The 19,016-nt window shown below is 37.9% G+C and overlaps 1 protein-coding gene across 2 annotated transcripts in view; it reads right to left on the bottom strand.

Moving 5' to 3' along the window:
* The window catches only part of gria1b (glutamate receptor, ionotropic, AMPA 1b), an 87,100-nt gene extending 79,092 nt beyond the window's left edge, over positions 1–8,008 (bottom strand). For both annotated transcript variants that reach the window (XM_036587952.1, XM_036587953.1), the window contains exons 1-2: positions 7,819–8,008; positions 7,404–7,538 (exon numbers count right to left, since the gene is read on the bottom strand). In XM_036587952.1, coding sequence (XP_036443845.1) covers positions 7,404–7,538; positions 7,819–7,918 — 235 coding nt within the window. In that variant the 5' untranslated portion in view covers positions 7,919–8,008. The remainder of the gene's footprint in view (positions 1–7,403; positions 7,539–7,818) is intronic.
* Between the last annotated feature and the right edge of the window lie 11,008 nt (positions 8,009–19,016).

Below are 19,016 nucleotides of genomic sequence, written 5' to 3'. Positions count from 1 at the left end.
TCACACAAATGGCCACTAGCTGCTCCATCTCTGAAACACTACAATTTTCAGACAGCCCCCTTGTCCTTCTTCTTTATTGATTTCAAGCTTTCCTATTGTGGTTGCTTCATTGTTAATGTTAAATGACCTGCGCACAACAGAATAATTACGTAAAAAAGACATCATCCTCTTTCCCGGTAATTTATTAGCTGTTGTTCACACAAAAGCCCTTTAGATAAATTTCCTGGCAATTGTACTAGGCCTTGTCTCTGAGACTTGTCAAACTTACTGGGATTTTGCCTCTTGTATTCACACTTAATTATTTCCTCATTCATTATTTTTAAATTCTCATATTAAAGAGCATATGTGTTTACATTACAAATAAATGTACGTATGCCTTATGATAAAAAATCCTTTAAAAATGGGGGTTCTTCAAGTGTTTATTAAATAAAGACAGTGCTATATACAAAAGAATAGTGGCTCAAAGAATTATTTGAATCCTTAAATGGTTCCATTTTTTCTCTTACGTATGTGGTTCTGTAAAAAATCTTCTAAAAATGGTTTTTGAGACATGCCCAAAGAAAAACACTTTTGGTTCCCTAAAGAAAGAGATTTGTGAAGGTGAAGATCCTTTTAGAAGTTCAAAGAACCTTCTCCTTGAACCTTTTTTTATTAACCTTCAAAAGGTTCTTCATACTCTCAAAGTTCATTTACAAAAATTGTTCTTCAAAGAACCAGCCGCTGAAAGGTTTTAGGGAACTAAAAGCGATTCTTCTATGGCAGCGTGGCAAAGAACCCTTTAGGCACCTTAATTTTATTTTTTATTATTATTATCATTTGGTATTTTTTCCCTTTTTTCTCCCTATTTTGTCTTGTCCAATTCCACTTGCACCTTTAAGAGTGTATAGAACCGAAAAGGGTTCAGCAGTCATAGAACTTTTTTAGTATTATATACAACCCATTTTAATAAAAGCTTATTCCCCCTTAAGCAAGCCTGATGCCTAGAGGCCTTCCCATTACCAACTACAGCAAAAATCATTTATACTAGGGAAGAAAGAGAAATAAAGGTATGTCTCTGGAGCAGTAGTGGGCGATATACCAGTTCATCTGTTATGCCGGTTGAAATTCTTCTAAAGGTATCGGTTTTGTCGTAACCTTTATAATGTTATGCCACAAGTAAGTGCAGATAAAACACTAGAGACATCCTGTTTAGCTGAATGGAGTCAGGGATGTTTCAGTCATTATTCAGTGACAAAAAGAAAATGCTAAAGTCCTCTGCCAGTCTGTTGTCGAGTCAGTGGACACTATAGAGAAAAATTTAAAGAATGGCCAGTTTCTTGAGGTTAGCCTTTAGCCGAACATGGACACCAGCCAGTTTGCCATGTTTTGCATTTAAAAGGTTTTGCTTACAAGAAAATAGATACATAAATATAACATAGTGTGATATACCAGAAATCTTAGTTACACTGTGAAATATATTTTTCGGCTATTCCGCTTATACTTGGGAAGAATATTCCACCCTCAGTCCATGTATTGTTGTTTCCAGTGTCCCAATATTAGGAATAACTGGAGGTTTTTAGGCACTTTCTTGAACATCCTGGACTTCTCTATCATCTGAATATGCTGTGTCCTCCTTGATATGGTAATTCTAATCACTTTTCATCCCCCAGAGAGCACCTGTCCTGCTCCAGTTAAATATTGCCAATCCCCTCCCAGCATAAATGGATTTTTAACAACTGCACTCCCCTTTTACTTCTGCCAGGCATGAGAGGAGTGCTGCCGCATATGCACACGTCTTAACTTCGGAAAATAATCACTTTAGCTATGATGCAATGAATAATAGATTAAATGAACGTGGCAGAGCCGGGCTGCGCTGAACGATTAGCGGAGCTCCTCCGAGACAAGGCCACTTAGGCAGCCCTTTCAGGCAACTGTCACAGCAAACCTGCACTGCACTGTGAATGTGTTAGCATAAGCATCCCCTTCATGTACTAACATCACTGCTTGCTCTGTGACACATATCAGGTCATTTTTTTTAAAACACCAAGGCCTCATCCCAGCTGGGAGACACATGTAAACATACTCAAATAAAGATTTTGATGATAATCCATAAGACAAGGCTGATTCTTGGCAGTGAAAATAAAAGGAAAGGTTAGTTGTATATTTTGATTAAAAAAGGGACAAAAATTTAGTCACAACTGCTCATTCAATTGCTTTGCCACTTAAGGACTGCAGTCCTGGCTTGATAAGGATTTAATTCACATGACTGTAGAGAGTGCTACTTAATATGCATATTTCAGTATAACATAAATTCATGCGCTGGTCACCACATCGGTTATGTATGAACGTGTTGTTTTTCTTTTAATCATCTTCAATGACAGATTATGATAATGTGTATCTTCACTACAGGGCACTGTGACTAATACCCTTCATTTGCATTTCTGTGTCTATTTAATAGTTAATCTTTCGCTAGGGAACTGGGTTCAGGAAGGACAGCAACCGACAAGCAAATCATGCACACACAAACAGACCAAAATGAGCATGAAATTACTGGGTTTAACAGACATTTATATTACCGCACCAACTGCTATACTGCGTGGCTGACATTTTCAGGGCATGAATTGGCATTTCTTAGGCACTTACAATAGAATGCATAATAGGCCACAGCAGCTATTTAAAAAGTGTTTTTTTTCCCTCTACTGGTAAACAGCATTTTTGTTGAGCACTGTGATATGAAACCCGAAGACCAGCTTCAAAGCACCTAAGCGCAAAGACAAAAGCACAAAGCAAATAAAACAAAGAATCTCATATTCAACCATGCACTAAAAGTGGTGAGCTAGTTATACATGACAAACATTTTTTCTGTCAAGACTGTGTACTTGTTTCTTACCAGAACAAACAGATAAATATTTGTGGATATGGCGAATGAGTTCAGCGTAATAGACAAACCACCCTTCTAATCACACTTCCAAAAGCTCTTTTTCATTTTTCTCCTCTTTTGATAGCTCTCAGTTTCTCTGGACTGGTGTGATAGCAATTGGCAGAGCATATAAAACGGAGTAAACAAGATTGGGATCTTATTATGAGGGGCAGAATTTCATTTTGATGGTCTTTAAAGCACACTGCTCTCCCCTCTTTCATCATACTTGGTAGAGCCAGAGAGTTGCACACAGGAATAGATACTGCCTTTTCACATTTCATGTTTTGGCAAAGCCTGTAGGCCACTTGTCTTGGAGATTTTGTGCTCTCTTCTTTCCTTTTAAAAAAAAAGCTGTTTGGTCAGACATGGAACAAACTGCATCAAATTAGATTTTGTCAAAATTCATTAACTGTAAACCACTGCTAATAGGTGAAGTGATGGTGTGGTGATTGTGGTGGTCACCCTTGTCAAGCTGGTCTGCCTGCTGTCATAGATGCTGTTCCACTGGCTGAATATCACTGCTAATATCACTTTATGAAACCTGGTCTTAAACAAGAATGTGTTAAATAAGTTGATGTTACACTTTCACTGAACAGTACCTAATGAGTACTTCACTACAAAATGAGTAGCTAAACAGTACCAAGTGTGTACTAACCTACATAAGAAGAAGCGAAACAATACCTAGTGTGTACTATACTACCTAATGAGCAGCTAAAAAATACTAATGAGTAGTATACTACCTAATGAGTACTGCAGCAGTTAAACAGTATATAATGAGCACTATACTTCCTAATAAGTAGCTAAACTGTGCGTAATGAGCACTATACTACCTAATGAGTAGCTAAACAGTGCCTAATGAGTACTACACTACATAAGGAGCAGCTAAACTGTACCTAATGAGAACTATACTACCTATTGAATAGCTAAACTGTACTTAATAATCACTATACTACCTAATGAGTAGCTAAACTGTACCTAATAAGCACTATACTACATATTGAATAGCTAAACTGTACTTAATAAGCACTATACTACCTATAGAGTAGATAAACTATACCTAATGAGCACTATACTACCTATAGAGTAGATAAACTGTACATAAAGAGTACTATACTACCTATTGAGTAGAAAAACTGTACATAAAGAGCACTATACTACCTATTGAGTAGATAAACTGTACCTAATGAGCACTATACTACCTACTGAGTAGATAAACTTTACATAAAGAGCACTATACTACCTATTGAGTAAATAAACTGTACCTAATGAGCACTATACTACCTACTGAGTAGATAAACTATACATAAAGAGCACTATACTACCTATTGAGTAGATAAACTGTACATAAAGAGCACTATACTACCTATTGAGTAGATAAACTGTACCTAATGAGTACTATACTACCTATAGAGTAGATAAACTATACATAAAGAGCACTATACTACCTATAGAGTAGATAACCTATACATAAAGAGCACTATACTACCTATTGAGTAGAAAAACTGTACATAAAGAGCACTATACTACCTATTGAGTAGATAAACTGTACCTAATGAGTACTATACTACCTATAGAGCAGATAAACTATACATAAAGAGCACTATACTACCTATTGAGTAAATAAACTGTACCTAATGAGCACTATACTACCTATAGAGTAGATAACCTATACATAAAGCACTATACTACCTATTGAGTAGATAAACTATACATAAAGAGCACTATACTACCTATTGAGTAGATATACTGTACATAAAGAGCACTATACTACATATTGAGTAGATAACCTGTACATAAAGAGCACTATACTACCTATTGAGTAGATAAACTATACATAAAGAGCACTATACTACCTATTGAGTAGATATACTGTACATAAAGAGCACTATACTACATATTGAGTAGATAACCTGTACATAAAGAGCACTATACTACCTAATGAGTAGACATACTGTATCTTTTGACCACTATACTACCTAATGATTAGCTAAACAGTCCCTAACCTCAATTGGGTGACGTCAGGGTGGACTTGGTGGGTGTCGGTTGGTGTGGGGGGGGGGTGCAAATCTGTCTACCCCTGTTTACACATAATTGGGGGGATGACACAGAAACCATGTCCTACTAACAGACCCCACTGAGAAGACTCTGTGGCCATGTAGGTAATTAGCTCCATTAAATTGCTTTCACACTTCACACACACAGATGTGGCACCTATGTATTACTGTGCTTTGAAGTCCTCCCTCTCCCAACATGCTTCATATTCACACCTAACATGATCATCCTCAGGATCAATCATCTCCACACCCCCAAAGGACAATTATGTTGCCTTTCCAAAAGCCCAGCAGGCACCACAGAAGCTGCTGAGGGCACCACTGATGTGTAATTTGTGTAAAGCATGAAGAACTCTCTAGAAGGAACTTCACTGCCTATAAAGCCCAGAGCACACGACCCACCAGCAAACACCAGCAAGCCCAGACCCATTGGCTGATGTATCATACTAGCATGTGATTGTTCTTTCCATGTTCCGCCCACAGGTTTGTTCTGTCATAGCAACAGTTGCTAGGTAGGACAAGCTTTGTCACTGAGCACTGACAACAATTCCATTTAACCCTAGAAACGACATTTTTTTGTAAAAATACTGTTACGATGACAATAGACTGGGTGTGGTGTTTTTCTCCTGCAATTGCTAATGTTTGCATGTTAGCACAATGAACTTGCCAGTGAATTTGCGTAACTTCGATTAGCTATAAAAACAAGGTCCGGCTTAGTAGCCTAGCATTTTTAACTGGTAATTCTACGTGTACTGGCCAATGATGGTACAATACCACATCTAATTATTTTTTAATTATTTAAATATAGCTAACAACAAGACATGACACAATGTGAGATTACAGGACTGGATGAGATTCATTCTTTATGTCCCTCCAATATCCAGTCCAGCATTTTCAGCTGATATCGACCTGATACCGATCTCTAGTAGTGGCACTAAACAAAGTGCACTATAACTTCTCATTCAGTTAAATGGGATCTTTGCCAGTGTTCTGTAAAGCTTCATAACAGAAAAAATGCATTTGTGGGCGGAGCATGGATAGGTAAATTTTTTTACAAGTCTCTAGAATGTTCTTCTCCTTTCACACAGGTTCATTTGGGTTTTCATTTCTTATTCTGGAGAAGTATAAAAGGGGAATGTACTAGGAGGAAGACCTATAGCATTGATACTAGTCTTTAGTGGTGCCTCTACCTGAGACTGACAGATACACTATAATAAACACAGCAGACTTATGTACCACGCTCTGCTGGAGGTCTTTATAGAACTCCCTGCCTTCATCCCTACCGATGTCATCAGAACCGTCCCAAACGCTCCTTGATCACGGGTCTTCTAACTCTGTGTCAATGGGGGTCGTACACTGTTCAGGCAGTCTCTGGCTGGAGTTGAAATAAATAATGTCAGTTGCCTGAGTCAACCTTCGACTTCAAACAAGAAGCAGTCGTTGAGTGACACCGCCAGCCGAGTCTTGGGTGAGGATGCTGTCATCATCCAGCCTGTCAGGAGCTGCTAATATCAGCGGGATTTGGAGCGCACCAACGCACCTCTCGCCTTCACGCTCCACAAACACCATCCCTTTTGATGTTAAAAGATTCTTCATGTTAAGCAAATCATACTGTAATCTTCCCAACAATGCGACAGCCAAGCCTTCTAATGTCTCTTTCGGGGATCAGAAGAATATCTGATTTGCTCGGTCTGATAAGTGAACATGCTTAAAGATGAAAAGATACTAGCTTTCTCACGTTCTACTACATTTATTCCAATTAATTAAGATTGTGTAACCACCATGAACATTTGATGAAAATGGATTACATTTGATGCTGCTTCTATCAAAATGTGTTAAATGTGGTTAGCAAAAACGAATAAGAAGCACAAGAAAAGGAAATCTGTCTCATTTATGAAACTGCAGCTCACCGATGTCTTAAGAGCATAACAGGCTAATAGAGCTGGCATAATTGTATACCAGTGATCTCAAACTAAGAGCTAATGTCCAGCCCAGTTTGGTGATTTTCACGTTCAAACACAATTTCCATACCTGGTAATCAACAAATGAATTTGGAGTATGAATCTGAGCAAAGAAATTCACAAACTGTGCCAACTTTCCAGGACTGAACCTCGAGACCCCTGATACTGAATACTGGACATTCACTGCATAACTTTTCACTGTTTCACTCCTGTAGTATGTCCATCAGGTCCTCTTCACAGCTAAGACCAAGCCAACCAAAGCATTACTGTGACCTTTCATTTCTCGCTCGGTTTTCAAACACCTCGCCGTGTTATCTCTTATCTCTCCTTGTTTCACGCTGGTCCGTCGTCCAGCCAGCCTGTTTTCTACAGCATGACTGAAATGCTCCATCTCACCAGACAGCGTTAAGACTTGCTAACGGCTAACAGGTGACCGTGAAAACAGCACCATCACGCTAAATTTACCAAAATATGTCACAGAAAGAGACTTACATGCGTACGTCATGGCAAAACTGCTGCCCGTGTCGACCATGTCCACCTGTGGTACCAGTTTGGGCACCTCCTGGTGCTGAGAGAGCGCAAACCGAAACACTTCATACTCGTGGGAGTCGGTCGGGAACAGACCCCCTGCAGAGATAAACGGAAAAATGGAGCCGTTCAGGAGAAAGCGAACACAAACAGGCTCAATATAATAATAAAAGCATATGTGCCGAGCACGCTGACACAACACAATAATAAACTAAATATTTACTGTAATATCGAAACGTCCACTGTGGTTAAAAACCCCACTAAAGTAAAGTTACGTCCACTCTCGTGGTCTCCGTCCACTCTCTATCCCGAAACTTCCGAGGCGCGCGCCTGTGAGAATCGAGCAGATTCGCGCCGCGCTCGAGCCTCCTCTACTCACCTATGTTGATGTTACTTGGGAAACTGGAGCTCGAGCCGAGCCCGAGCAGGCCGGTGAGGAGGAAGAGGAGGAGGAGGAAGAGGGCCGAGCTTCGCTGCATATTTCCTCGTGCATCGGCGGCGCAGAAGCAGCCGGGGTTCGCGCATGTATCCCGCCGAGCATCCGCCGAGCCCGGCCGCGAGCAGCGCGCGAGAGACAAACTCGAGCTCCCTGCGCCTTCCTGCGCCTCTGTCACTCTCTCTCTCTTTCTCTCTCTCTCCCTCTCTCCACTCCGCGCGCGCGAAAAAACGAAGCGCAAGAGCGAGGAAATTGCGCGCGCCCGCACTTCGCCGCGCAACCCCGAGACCACGAAGAGAGTGAAAAAGGTGCGAGCAGTAAAAACGGGGTCACGCGCGCTTTATTCACCCAACACCAACACCGCGAGCGCTGCTTAGGCAGGGAGAGGGATACTGGGAAAGGACAGCTGCGCGGCGCGCGATTTATTAGGAGAACCGAGCAGACTGTACCATTCACACAGACAGACAGTACACGTGAGAGACTGTGTTCAAAACAACAAACACATATTGGTATTATTAGTAGTAGAAGTACTGCTAGTAATAGGGTAGTAGTAGTGGTCTTAGTAGCAGACGTAATAGGCTATTACAAGTAGTAGAAGTTGCCTAAAATTATTATCTGTAGTAATAGTAGAAAATCAGAAGCAGTAGTAGCAGTAGCCTGTTGTTATTATCACTATTGTTATTATAATTGTAGTATTAATAGTAGCAGCAGAACAAGAAGTAGTGGTAGTAGTAGTGATACTGCTAGTAGTGGTTGAAGTAAGAGTAGTACTGGTTGTAATCATAGCAGTAGTAGCAGAAGCAGGAATAGAAGTAGTAGTAATAAAAGGAGTAAAAGCAGTAGTAGTAGTAATAGAAGTAGTAAAAGGAATAGAGGTTGCAGTAGTAATACATGTAGTAGTACTAGAAGTAGTGGTAGGAGCAGGAATAGAAGTAGTAGTAGGAATAGTAGCAGTAGTAGGAATAGAAGCAGTGGTAGGGGCAGGAATAGAAATAGTAGTAGTAGAAATAGTAGCAGTAGTATTAGGAATAGAAGTAGCAGGAGCAGTAAGAGGAATAAAAGCAGCAGTTTTAGGAATAGAAGTTGCAGTAGCAATACATGTAGTAGCAGTAGTAATAGAAGTAGTAGTAGAAGCAGTAGCAGTAGGAATAGAAGTAGTAGTAAGGGTAGTCATAGAAGTAGCACTAGTAATAAGAGGAATAAAAGCAGTAGTAGTAGAAATAGAAGTAGTAATAGTAATAGACGTGGTAGTAATAGAAGTAATAGCAGTAGTAGTAGGAATAAAAGTAGCAGTAGTAAGAGTAGTCATAGAAGTAGCAGTAGTAGTAGGAGGAACAGAAATAGTGTATAGTAGTATATTAGTGTACATTAGGGAAGTGTATAATAGTAGGAATAGTAGTAGTAGTAAAATAAGTAGTAATAGTAACAGAACTAGTAGTAGGAGGAATAGAAGCAGTAGTAGCACTTGAGGTGGTCTCCTTCCACCCTACTCCAGCATTGTTCTGGATTTCAAGGTGCGTTCTGACAGCAGAGAATCCTTTGTTAGATGTTTTCTTGGATACATATTTAATGTTTCCAAGGGCTGATATTGTCTGTGTAACATCTGTTCCATGCAGCAAACCCTCTTACGTTCTTTGTTTCATACAGCAGAAGTTCATGGTGTTTGGTATTAGTGTGTCAGAATATAACATTGTAATGCCTTTTTCTAACAAAATGACATGGTTGGAAAATGGATACTATATTTATCTCATTTTGAAATAGAAGCTGGGGATGCATCTTCCCCAAAAAGGATTGTTCTGATCAAATCATTACTATTTTTACTATACTTGTGAGCAGTTAAACCAAAAATCTTATATACCTTATGTTACAGGATAAGAATGCTCCCCATGTAATCTAACACTTCACAGATCATACAAGGCTGATATAAACAAATGCAAAGATTCATAGCAAGCATGTTTACACTCTTAAACCTTGAATGAGTTTTCAGGACTTTTAATTAAAAAAAGGGAATTTACTGAGAAAACACAGTAATTCCTCTGTTGGAGATAAAGCCACCTCTCAGTCCTGTGTGTCTACTATTCCAGTCAATATATCCATGCAAGCTACGCATGGGAAATATTTTGGGTTTAAACTGAGCCGGGGCTCAACATGGGCAAATTAATGGGTTGACAATAGATGCTTTTTGCAAGAGTTGATGGGTTGCTATGGGCAAACATGAGCATTTTTTTCATACCAACTGTGAGGATGGACAAGCTTTATAAGAATATTGTATATATTTTTTCCAATATGTAACATTCAGTCTCTGATTTAAAATGCTTTGCTACTGGGATTAGTTGTAACTAACTGAATCTAGGCAAGTGGTAAATGAAAATGTCATATAATTAGGTGGGCGATTACATGACAATAAATAAATAAATAAATAAATAAATAAATAAATGAAAACTGTACAAGACACTCTAAATGTAAGTATTTTGACAAAAACTCAGTTTTGCATTACAATTTCTCATTAGCTTGAATGAAATGCTGGTTTTGTAAAGCTTGTCCAGTCTAGCAGCAGTTCTTAAGAGAAAGCACTGATAGGTCAGTTGTGTTTAGTGTTTCGGTCACTGGGATGTAAAAGGGCAAAGTCAGTGGGCATGTTTGTGTTTCACTAGGGCTAACGATTAACAGAATTTTAAATAGGAAAGGCTGTAAAGACCACATCTATAGGTTCAAACTAAAAGCAAATGAATAAACTATAAAGATATGCAGCTAATATTTTATTCCAATATAGCATGAATTCCAGAATTATTTGCAAGAAGGACATCTAACTGCTGCCCAGCAGACCCAGCCCCTTTGCTTAGCTAGCAAGCTACATAAGTTAGCTAGCTAGCTAGCTAAAGTGCTGAGGAGCTGACATTAACATTAAATGTAGGTCAGTTTTTCTTTGGTATTTGTTAGCACAACTATTATTTTCAGAGAAGGTATGCTGTAGTATCCCTGCTAGAAAAAACAGCACAGATCAACATAGCTAGTCACAAGCAAAAAAAAAAACTCCAAAGAAAACAAGTGTATCCACCAATGGTCATTTGATACAGCAAAAATGTTCTTACCCTTTAGTGTAAGTTAATGTAACATGAGCAATTTTGAAGCATTTCTATTGGTCCATTCATCATGAAATTTCAACACAATGTAGAGAGCAGCTGCTGAGCTGAAATGAAAAACAATGACAGTATGTTGTGTTTTGGATGCTGTCATGATTGTCAACCAGCATAAACCAGCTTAGATCTGCATAAACCAGCATGCAGTGCAGACACATTATACAATTACATAAGGTTGAATGACTTAAAGTCACTCTTTTGGTGTGTGCTAGCTAGCTAACTTGCTAACGTGGTTGAGAGTGTGGCTAACTCTCTTTCTTATGCTGACTCTAAACCTCCCCCTTTTGTTCTGAACATTTTGCAGTAGCAAATGTGGTTGGGGAAGTAATTAATCATAACCCTAAATGTACCATTTTTACCTTATGGTTAATATGAGCTACCTTGCCAACATTTTAGCTAGATAGCTAGTTGGCTAACATTTAGTCAAGCTGGGGTTTCTTCTACCCAAAGGTTTTGCCCAGCCTGGGGCTTGGTCTGCAGAGCTGCTGGATGCTACTGGGACTATCTGTCTGTCTGAGGTAAAGTCCAGACCGTCAGCTTTGCTAAAAAGGAGACAGAATTTCGAAATACCTCTGATATAAACAATATTATAGTAACGAAATATTAGTCCATTCATAATGAAATGGTCACATAGCATAAAGAGCAGCTGCATTTATTTAAATGGTGTAAAAAGTAAACGGTCATGAAAGAGTCATTGCACTGAAAAGCACTGAAGAGAAGTGTTATTGTGCCCATACTTTTGTGTCCCAGTGTATGGCGACAGGTACCACTTGTGGGTTTGGGTTGTAAAATTGTGTTGGAAGCACAATATTGTATTGTTATTTCTGAACTTTGTAGGAGTAGCTGCTATCATTCGTTCTGAAGGAATAAGATAACAATTTGACCAGCTCTGAGTGTTTAACTCCAGAGTTGCAATAATGACTGTAATGTATGAATGTCTTATAGTAATAGGGTAGTTTATTCAAGTTATGCCCCAAAGTAGTGAAAAAGAATCAATACATGTATAAAATGCACTACACAAAAACAAAGCTTTAACACTTTTACATACAAAAATATTGTCTGATCTTTCTATAACAAAATGATGGCGGCAATAACCCATGTTTTTGCATTCCACTGATGTTATAGAAAAACAAAGTTAGAGGGTTGCCAATAGCAATTTTCACATCTGTCTTCATAAAAACATCATCAGCATTCTGCGCCTCTGCGTCGCAATGCATTGTTTTGCACAGATTGCACTGTGACTCATAGATAGCACGGCAAGACGGGACTATACAGAGAAAGAAAACAGTGTCAGACAGATGTAACTACATAACTTTGTGGATGTGAGACCAGCTCTACAGTCTGTTGTTGTAGCATCGCTTATTTCATGGGTATGACTGCTAGAAGAGAGTACACATGAAAAAATATAAGATTTAGGACTGTACCTAATATGAGGTTTGGAAATATAATGTGGTGTGCTGTATCCTGTGTTTCAACAGTTGTGGCACAAGACCAACAGTGCTTTGAACGACAAAGGTATTTCATACATAAGAGCTGACACTTTCATGAAAACATTGTCTTTTTTCGTCTCCATGTTCCTTCTCCAAATATATATTTTATGTAAAGAATTGTTAAGTGAACTTACACAAAGTAAATGCTTTTATTGCCACAAAATGAGTTCTGGCCAAACAGGCCAAATGGAACATTTTCACATGTCCACAATATTAAATCCATCATCCTTGACAGTGTGGACAAAATGAAATATGTATAGCACAAGATGCCAGTACTTCAACACAATGTTTTGAACAAGACATAAAGTTTAGACTTTTTTTTCTTGGAGAATGAAGGTGCTTACAATTGTGTTAAAACCACACTCTGGAACCAGTTTTCTGGGCTAGTAAACAAAGAACAGTCTAGGTTTGTAGTTTTTTTATGGGCTATAGATATGGCATGTTTGGATAATTAATTCTTTAAAATAAAGGTTGGCTTAAGTATGTAGTATAAACCTTTAATTGGAAAAGAGCTTTTGCAATATGTCTAGGCTCAACTTTAAAATGGTTTTTCATACTTACATCATATTTACAAAAATGGTCCTTTGAAGAACCATTCAAAAGTAGTTATTCCATGGCATCACTCCAAAGAGTCCTTTTGGCACCTTTATTTGTGTGAGTGTGGATAAGATATTGAACAGTCAGTTTGATTTGGATTCCTTGCAGGAAATTTCACGTAGATTAGCACAGCCTCATTAAAAGTAACAAGCAGGAGGAAAGGGAGAGACTGGAGACAAGCACAAGTGTGAGTTAGCATTCTTTGAAATGTTTGAAATGTAACTGTATATATATGCTGGTCCAGTACAGATGACTTGCTTTATTTACGGTTAATCTGATTTAAGGAGCCAAGTTTTAAATGGTTGCCAACAAATGGCCTAAAAACACAGAATATTGACCGAGCCACAGTTTCAACAAAAGGCTGTTATACAGTTGTACCATGGTATTTCATTCAGGTTGCTAGTTGAGGTTTTCTAACCCCTGGCTATGTTGAAAGCACCTCAAAATGAAAAGGCACCACTGACTTTCAACTCTTTCTTCTTCAAGGAACAACACTATTAAAAATAAAGCAAAGGTAGAGTGAAGCCATATCACTTTAGATTCCCTAAACAACCTTTAAACAATTCTTTAAAGAATCACACTGCAGTTTTAGTTTACACGAGCTTTATTGTATACAGTGTACAAAAGGCATTAACCATTAACCCCTTCCCTTAAACTCTTAAGGGTCTCTATGTTTGATCAATTTCAAATAAATGTCATAACTACATAAGTTATAGAATTGTTTCACAATAATTTATAGAAGTTGATGAATGAGAAGTCTCAGGGTTGATGAATGAATAAAGAGACTGCTGTTTAAGTTTTACTGGCTGGGAGAGACATATAAATGACATTTACATAAGTATGATCTTTTTGTTTTTACAGTATATGATTCTGTAGATGGGGTTGGAGAGAATAGTACATTTGGTTTTGAGAGGATTTTTTTGCTTTTGAAATAGAAAAATAAAGTCAGACCTTTAGGACAAGAAGTCCCCTACACATAGAGTTTGACATATAAATTACACATTTTGTACAAATTATATGAGAAATTCACAAGAGCGTGCAAGATTCACAAGAGAGGCTTCTTACACATGGAAAGGGGTAATTTTGCCCTGGTAGTTTGATTCACATGCCTGCTTTTAAGATATTCTTTTTTTGTGCTATTAAAACAAAATTGGATGCTGTTTCAATTTATTTCCCATCACTGCATGTTAGTTTATACTTCATCATTCTGTATATCCTAAACTCACAGTTTAATTTTACAGTTTTTCCCTCATTTTCCTCTATAGCACAGTTTTTGATTACTATTTTATTTAAATGGAAAGTTAAAGTTCTAGTCTTTCCATTCAGATTAACAGAAAAACAAGTGACTGGGTAATTTTGTTTGTCTTGAAATCAAACACTGCAACTTCATCTTTCATCATTTCTCAAACAATCAAATATCATTTTCATTTGCTTACACAGCAGCAATGCTTCTTTTCATTCATTTGGCCCCTGAGACAACTGTAATTTCACAACTAAGAATGGACATTATGTGGGTTCTATTGAATAAAACCCATTTGTATCTATAAGACACCCGCACTATGATATATTTCAGAACCTTTAGAGTTGTTTTGTATTGACAGATGAATTGGTCAGTGCAACAGAAAGCATAAAATCTTCAGATTTGGCCTTTAACACTGTTAATGAATAAATAATGAGCATTTTATAGCCACCACATCTATATTACATGTATATCACAAAGTTAAGGCTGTCAGCACTTTCTGAAGCTGGGCTTTATTTCATGCCAACTCTTGCTCTACATTTGCCTGTTAGGACTCTGACGTACAACGTGTTTCTTTGTTCATCAGAGCAATTAAATAAACCCCTCTGGCAATGCTATTTATCCTTCATTATTATCTGTAATTGCTGTGTACTTGTAATATCTGGCGAAACGCTTCCTCAGATTCATTTATCCCCCACACTAGTGCTGAATACACTATGTGTTAATGCAATCAAAATCCAGAGCTCAATATGAACACAGCCCACTGGGATTAGATTATATCAGGCTTTTGAAGGGAACTGCATTATCAAACAAGTCTGTGGAGTAACGAGTGTAATCAAATTAATGTCCATGACAAAAGCCAGTTACATTTTAGTGGCTCTCCAGTATCCCTTGCCTCAGTGCCTGAAACAATTTTTTTTTTCTTTATATATGTTTCTTAAGGTAAATTCTAGGAAAATTCCTTATGGGAGCTGGCAGCATGCATCATAAACAATATGAAACATGAACTTAATTAATAACTGTGGACATTAATAATGCATGAGTGCTCTAAATGAAATAATTAAGGACTGCTTAAGTAATTCCAGCTGTGATTGAAGAGCATAGCAGTGTACCTCAGTGCTCTTTGTCAGCTTCTCTGATTTACTTAACCTTGTTACCTACTCAACTTTCAAATGAAGCACACATAAAGCGTTATGCTAAAGAGAAGAACGTATAATACAGAAGATTTTAGATTTAACTGTGAGATCTATGCTGAATTGCCAATTTATTGCAATAAATAGCAGGGTTGGGATGTAACAGAACACAAGTACTGGGAATATGTATTTAGAATACAGGATTAAGTATCTGTATTCAGTCCAAGTTACATTTTGTCAAAATCAGTATTCAAAATACAGTCATTTTTTATATTTTTAGAAGAATACATTTAAAATTCTTACCCACTAAATTTAAAATGTATATATAACATCTTTGAAGAAATATCACCAATAACTGTTTAGTAACTATTGTAGAATCAGTGTACAGCATGTTACATGCTTGTTAGATAAACTCAAAAAAGGACCTCAACTAACAGCTTCTTAAAAACACTGAAGCTCCTACTGAAGCCTGAGTAGACGGATAAATCAATGTGATGATCAGTCATTAATCTCAGTGTTACTGAGCTCTGCTAAAGCCTGAGTACAACAGAAACAGTGAAGAATAGAGTGAATTTAAAAAAAAAATCCAATGTGCCTTTCCAAGATTGTTTGTAAATGTGTTCTAAATGTATTCTGAATATTTTACTTTTTATGTATTGTAATGGAACACGCTACTGGATACATTTTAGGTCAGTGTAGTCAGTATTCAGCTATCACTACTTTTTTAATGTATTTTGCTCAACTGTGTCTATTAGGTACCATTTACTTACCGTCATTTCAGCAGAAACATAATATAGGTGTAATTTATATATTTACAATTGTCAGCACCCCTACTCCATCTATCAAAAGAAAGGGACTACCTCAAGACCACCACTGACCATATATTATTTTAGCAGCCATACCCTCATGGAAGTGCCATGTTAGCAGGTGTAATGTGGGTATGAGTGTATCGGGCACAACACCTCATCTACAGGCAAATTGCATAAGCTACAGAGGGGCTACTGAAGGGCTACTAATATACCTGACTCTTGTCATTAACTAGTTAAAAACCTCTTATTGACCTCAATCAAGAAACATAAAACCATGCAACGCAGGAGTTTCTCCAAGTATAGAGTTGGGGACCAATGATTTAGATGATGAGTTTACATCCTGCCTGTTTTTTTGCCCTTATTCCTGCTGTTTAAACATTAACAAGATCTTTGTCTAGTGGAAGCATTAAACAAATTGTTTCTGAACAAATACATTCCCCAAAAGTATCCTGTGGAACTTTCATGGTCCAGCAGCCTTAGTAATGAGCATTAAGCTAACAAGTCTCAGGAGCTTAGTCTGAATATTTTGCTCCTCTTAGGTGCTCTCAGCAGGCAGAAGTGATCATAGGCCACATTGCAGCTCCTCTCTGCAGGACAGACGAGTGCCCAGGCTGGCTGGCCCTTACTGCCATCTCTGGATCAGCCTTCAGAGCGAAGCGGCATGTCCCTGCCCTCTGGCTCCACATGCGAGCACTGGCTGCAGTTCAGCTGAGACTGGGCCTCTGTAATTCTCCCCTTTGGAGAAAGTCTGTGGAGATACTTTGATTTTCCCTTTAGAGATAACTGAGGAGATATTTTCTAAAAGCATGTGATTGGAAAAGGAACCAGACAAAGTCAAAGTCTTCTAAACTTTAAGTTGAATGAATCCAAATTGAATTCAAGTTGAATGTGCTGTGCAAATTAGCCTGAATGGTCTTTGCTGTGGGCGACTGGGAAGGTCACTCCTTTCGGTTCAGTCCAGACTGAGGACTCTCAGTTCAAGTAGAGTAGGTCAAGTCAGAGGAGAAAAGAGCAGATTTAACTTTTTACCATAACATTAATAGCTAGCCTAAAATTTAAACCCTTTAAGCAAAATCTTCCTCCAAGCTTTGTCTTTGAGGAACAACATTTGGTTCTCCAAAGAATCTTACTAGGGATGGTTCTTTAAAGAACTATTTTTTTTTTCTGCAGTCAACTTCATTTCACTTCAAGTTGCAACTCAGACTCGCCCAGTTGACTTCTCACTTTGCTGACTTGAACTCGAGACTCAAAACTCAAGAACATGAACAAAACTGTTTGAATTTACTATCACAATATCTAATTTAGCTGAAGTTGTCAGCTAATCTATCTGAAGTTTTAATAAGCAACAGATTATATTCCTTTAAAACTTTTGCTTTAAACACTGCAGTTACTGTGTGTAGAGCTTCAGATCTGTCCTTCAGGCTGAAGCTTTGATTAAGCTATGTCAAACCTGATAGGATTTTAACAGATGTTTACTTTTATACAAGGCAATGACTGCAGCTAATAACACAACTAAACTAAAATTCTCTATTAAAATCTTGAGAGCTCTCCAGAGACTTGAGACTTGTCACTCGTATGAAGTGACTTTTGAACATCTCTTATACTGATTAAAGTATTTGTCCCAGAAACATATATTGAAGCCAAAAACTATTTAGGAACCTTTATTTTTTAAGAGTGTGTAAAGAATCTTCAAAGGGCAAGAGACTGGTTTGGATCTATGTTTTACATGAGGACATTTCAAAAGATGAATGAAAATACTGAATGAAAATCTTTTGGTGTCAACCAGAGAAGGATGGGTTCCTCTTTTGAGTCTTGGTTCCTCTCAAGGTTTGTTCCTCTTGTTCTTAGGGAGTTTTTCTTGCCACTATCGCCATTGGCCTACTCACTGGGGCTCGGATCTGGGTTTTTCTGTAAAGCTGCTTTTTGACAATGCCAGTTGTAAAACGCCCAATATAAATAAACTTTGACTTGACTTTACTTGAAATACGTTAAACTGAAATGAGCAGTACAAGATTTAGACTATTGTAGTACGATTGTATCATGTATCACAAACTGACCTAACCTCCTTGTTACACTACTTTTATGTGTCAGTATTTCCAGATCTGCACTTTACTCCACTGAACATCTCAATTGTAAAGTAAGTTTGGAATGACATATTGGCCATATTGTAGCCCTTTAGTCCCAACTAAGATACCTGAATGCCCTAAGCTGAATATTTTTACTTTCCAGACAGGACATACAGAAGTATGCTCTTGTCCTATAGTTGAATAAACTTCCATGCTTCTATATAACAGACTTTCTAAGACTTTGACTTGAGTTTAGAGTTGTTTTTCTTGACAGTTGATATGGCTTCCTTTGGTCAATAAAAATATCAATAAAAACATTTTTAAAAATGTTAACCTCAGGTTCATTTGGTCAGATGAAACCCCCTGATATCTGAAATAACAAAAAAACAACTATGCACAGTTCACTGCCCTTTCTAAAGATTTCTCTTTACATTCTCTTTAAACAACGATTTCCTGCCCATCAAGCCATGAAGGACGTTTCAACTAGCATTCGTCCACACAGAACACGTGTCAAAAGTGGATCAATGCAAATGGTAAAGCAACTGCAAACATCATAGAAGATGACCTTGCTGATCTCCCTTGATAGCACTGCAAGACCTAGAGCTGCACTTGGATGAGTATAAATAGCTGTAGATATACATGTGCCTACATTCAGGATGCCATATG

Source organism: Colossoma macropomum, unplaced genomic scaffold, assembly GCF_904425465.1.
Source record: "Colossoma macropomum unplaced genomic scaffold, Colossoma_macropomum, whole genome shotgun sequence".
NCBI lineage: Eukaryota > Metazoa > Chordata > Actinopteri > Characiformes > Serrasalmidae > Colossoma > Colossoma macropomum.
Note: the sequence above shows the minus strand (reverse complement) of the source record. Positions and strands in the feature narration are given on the sequence as shown.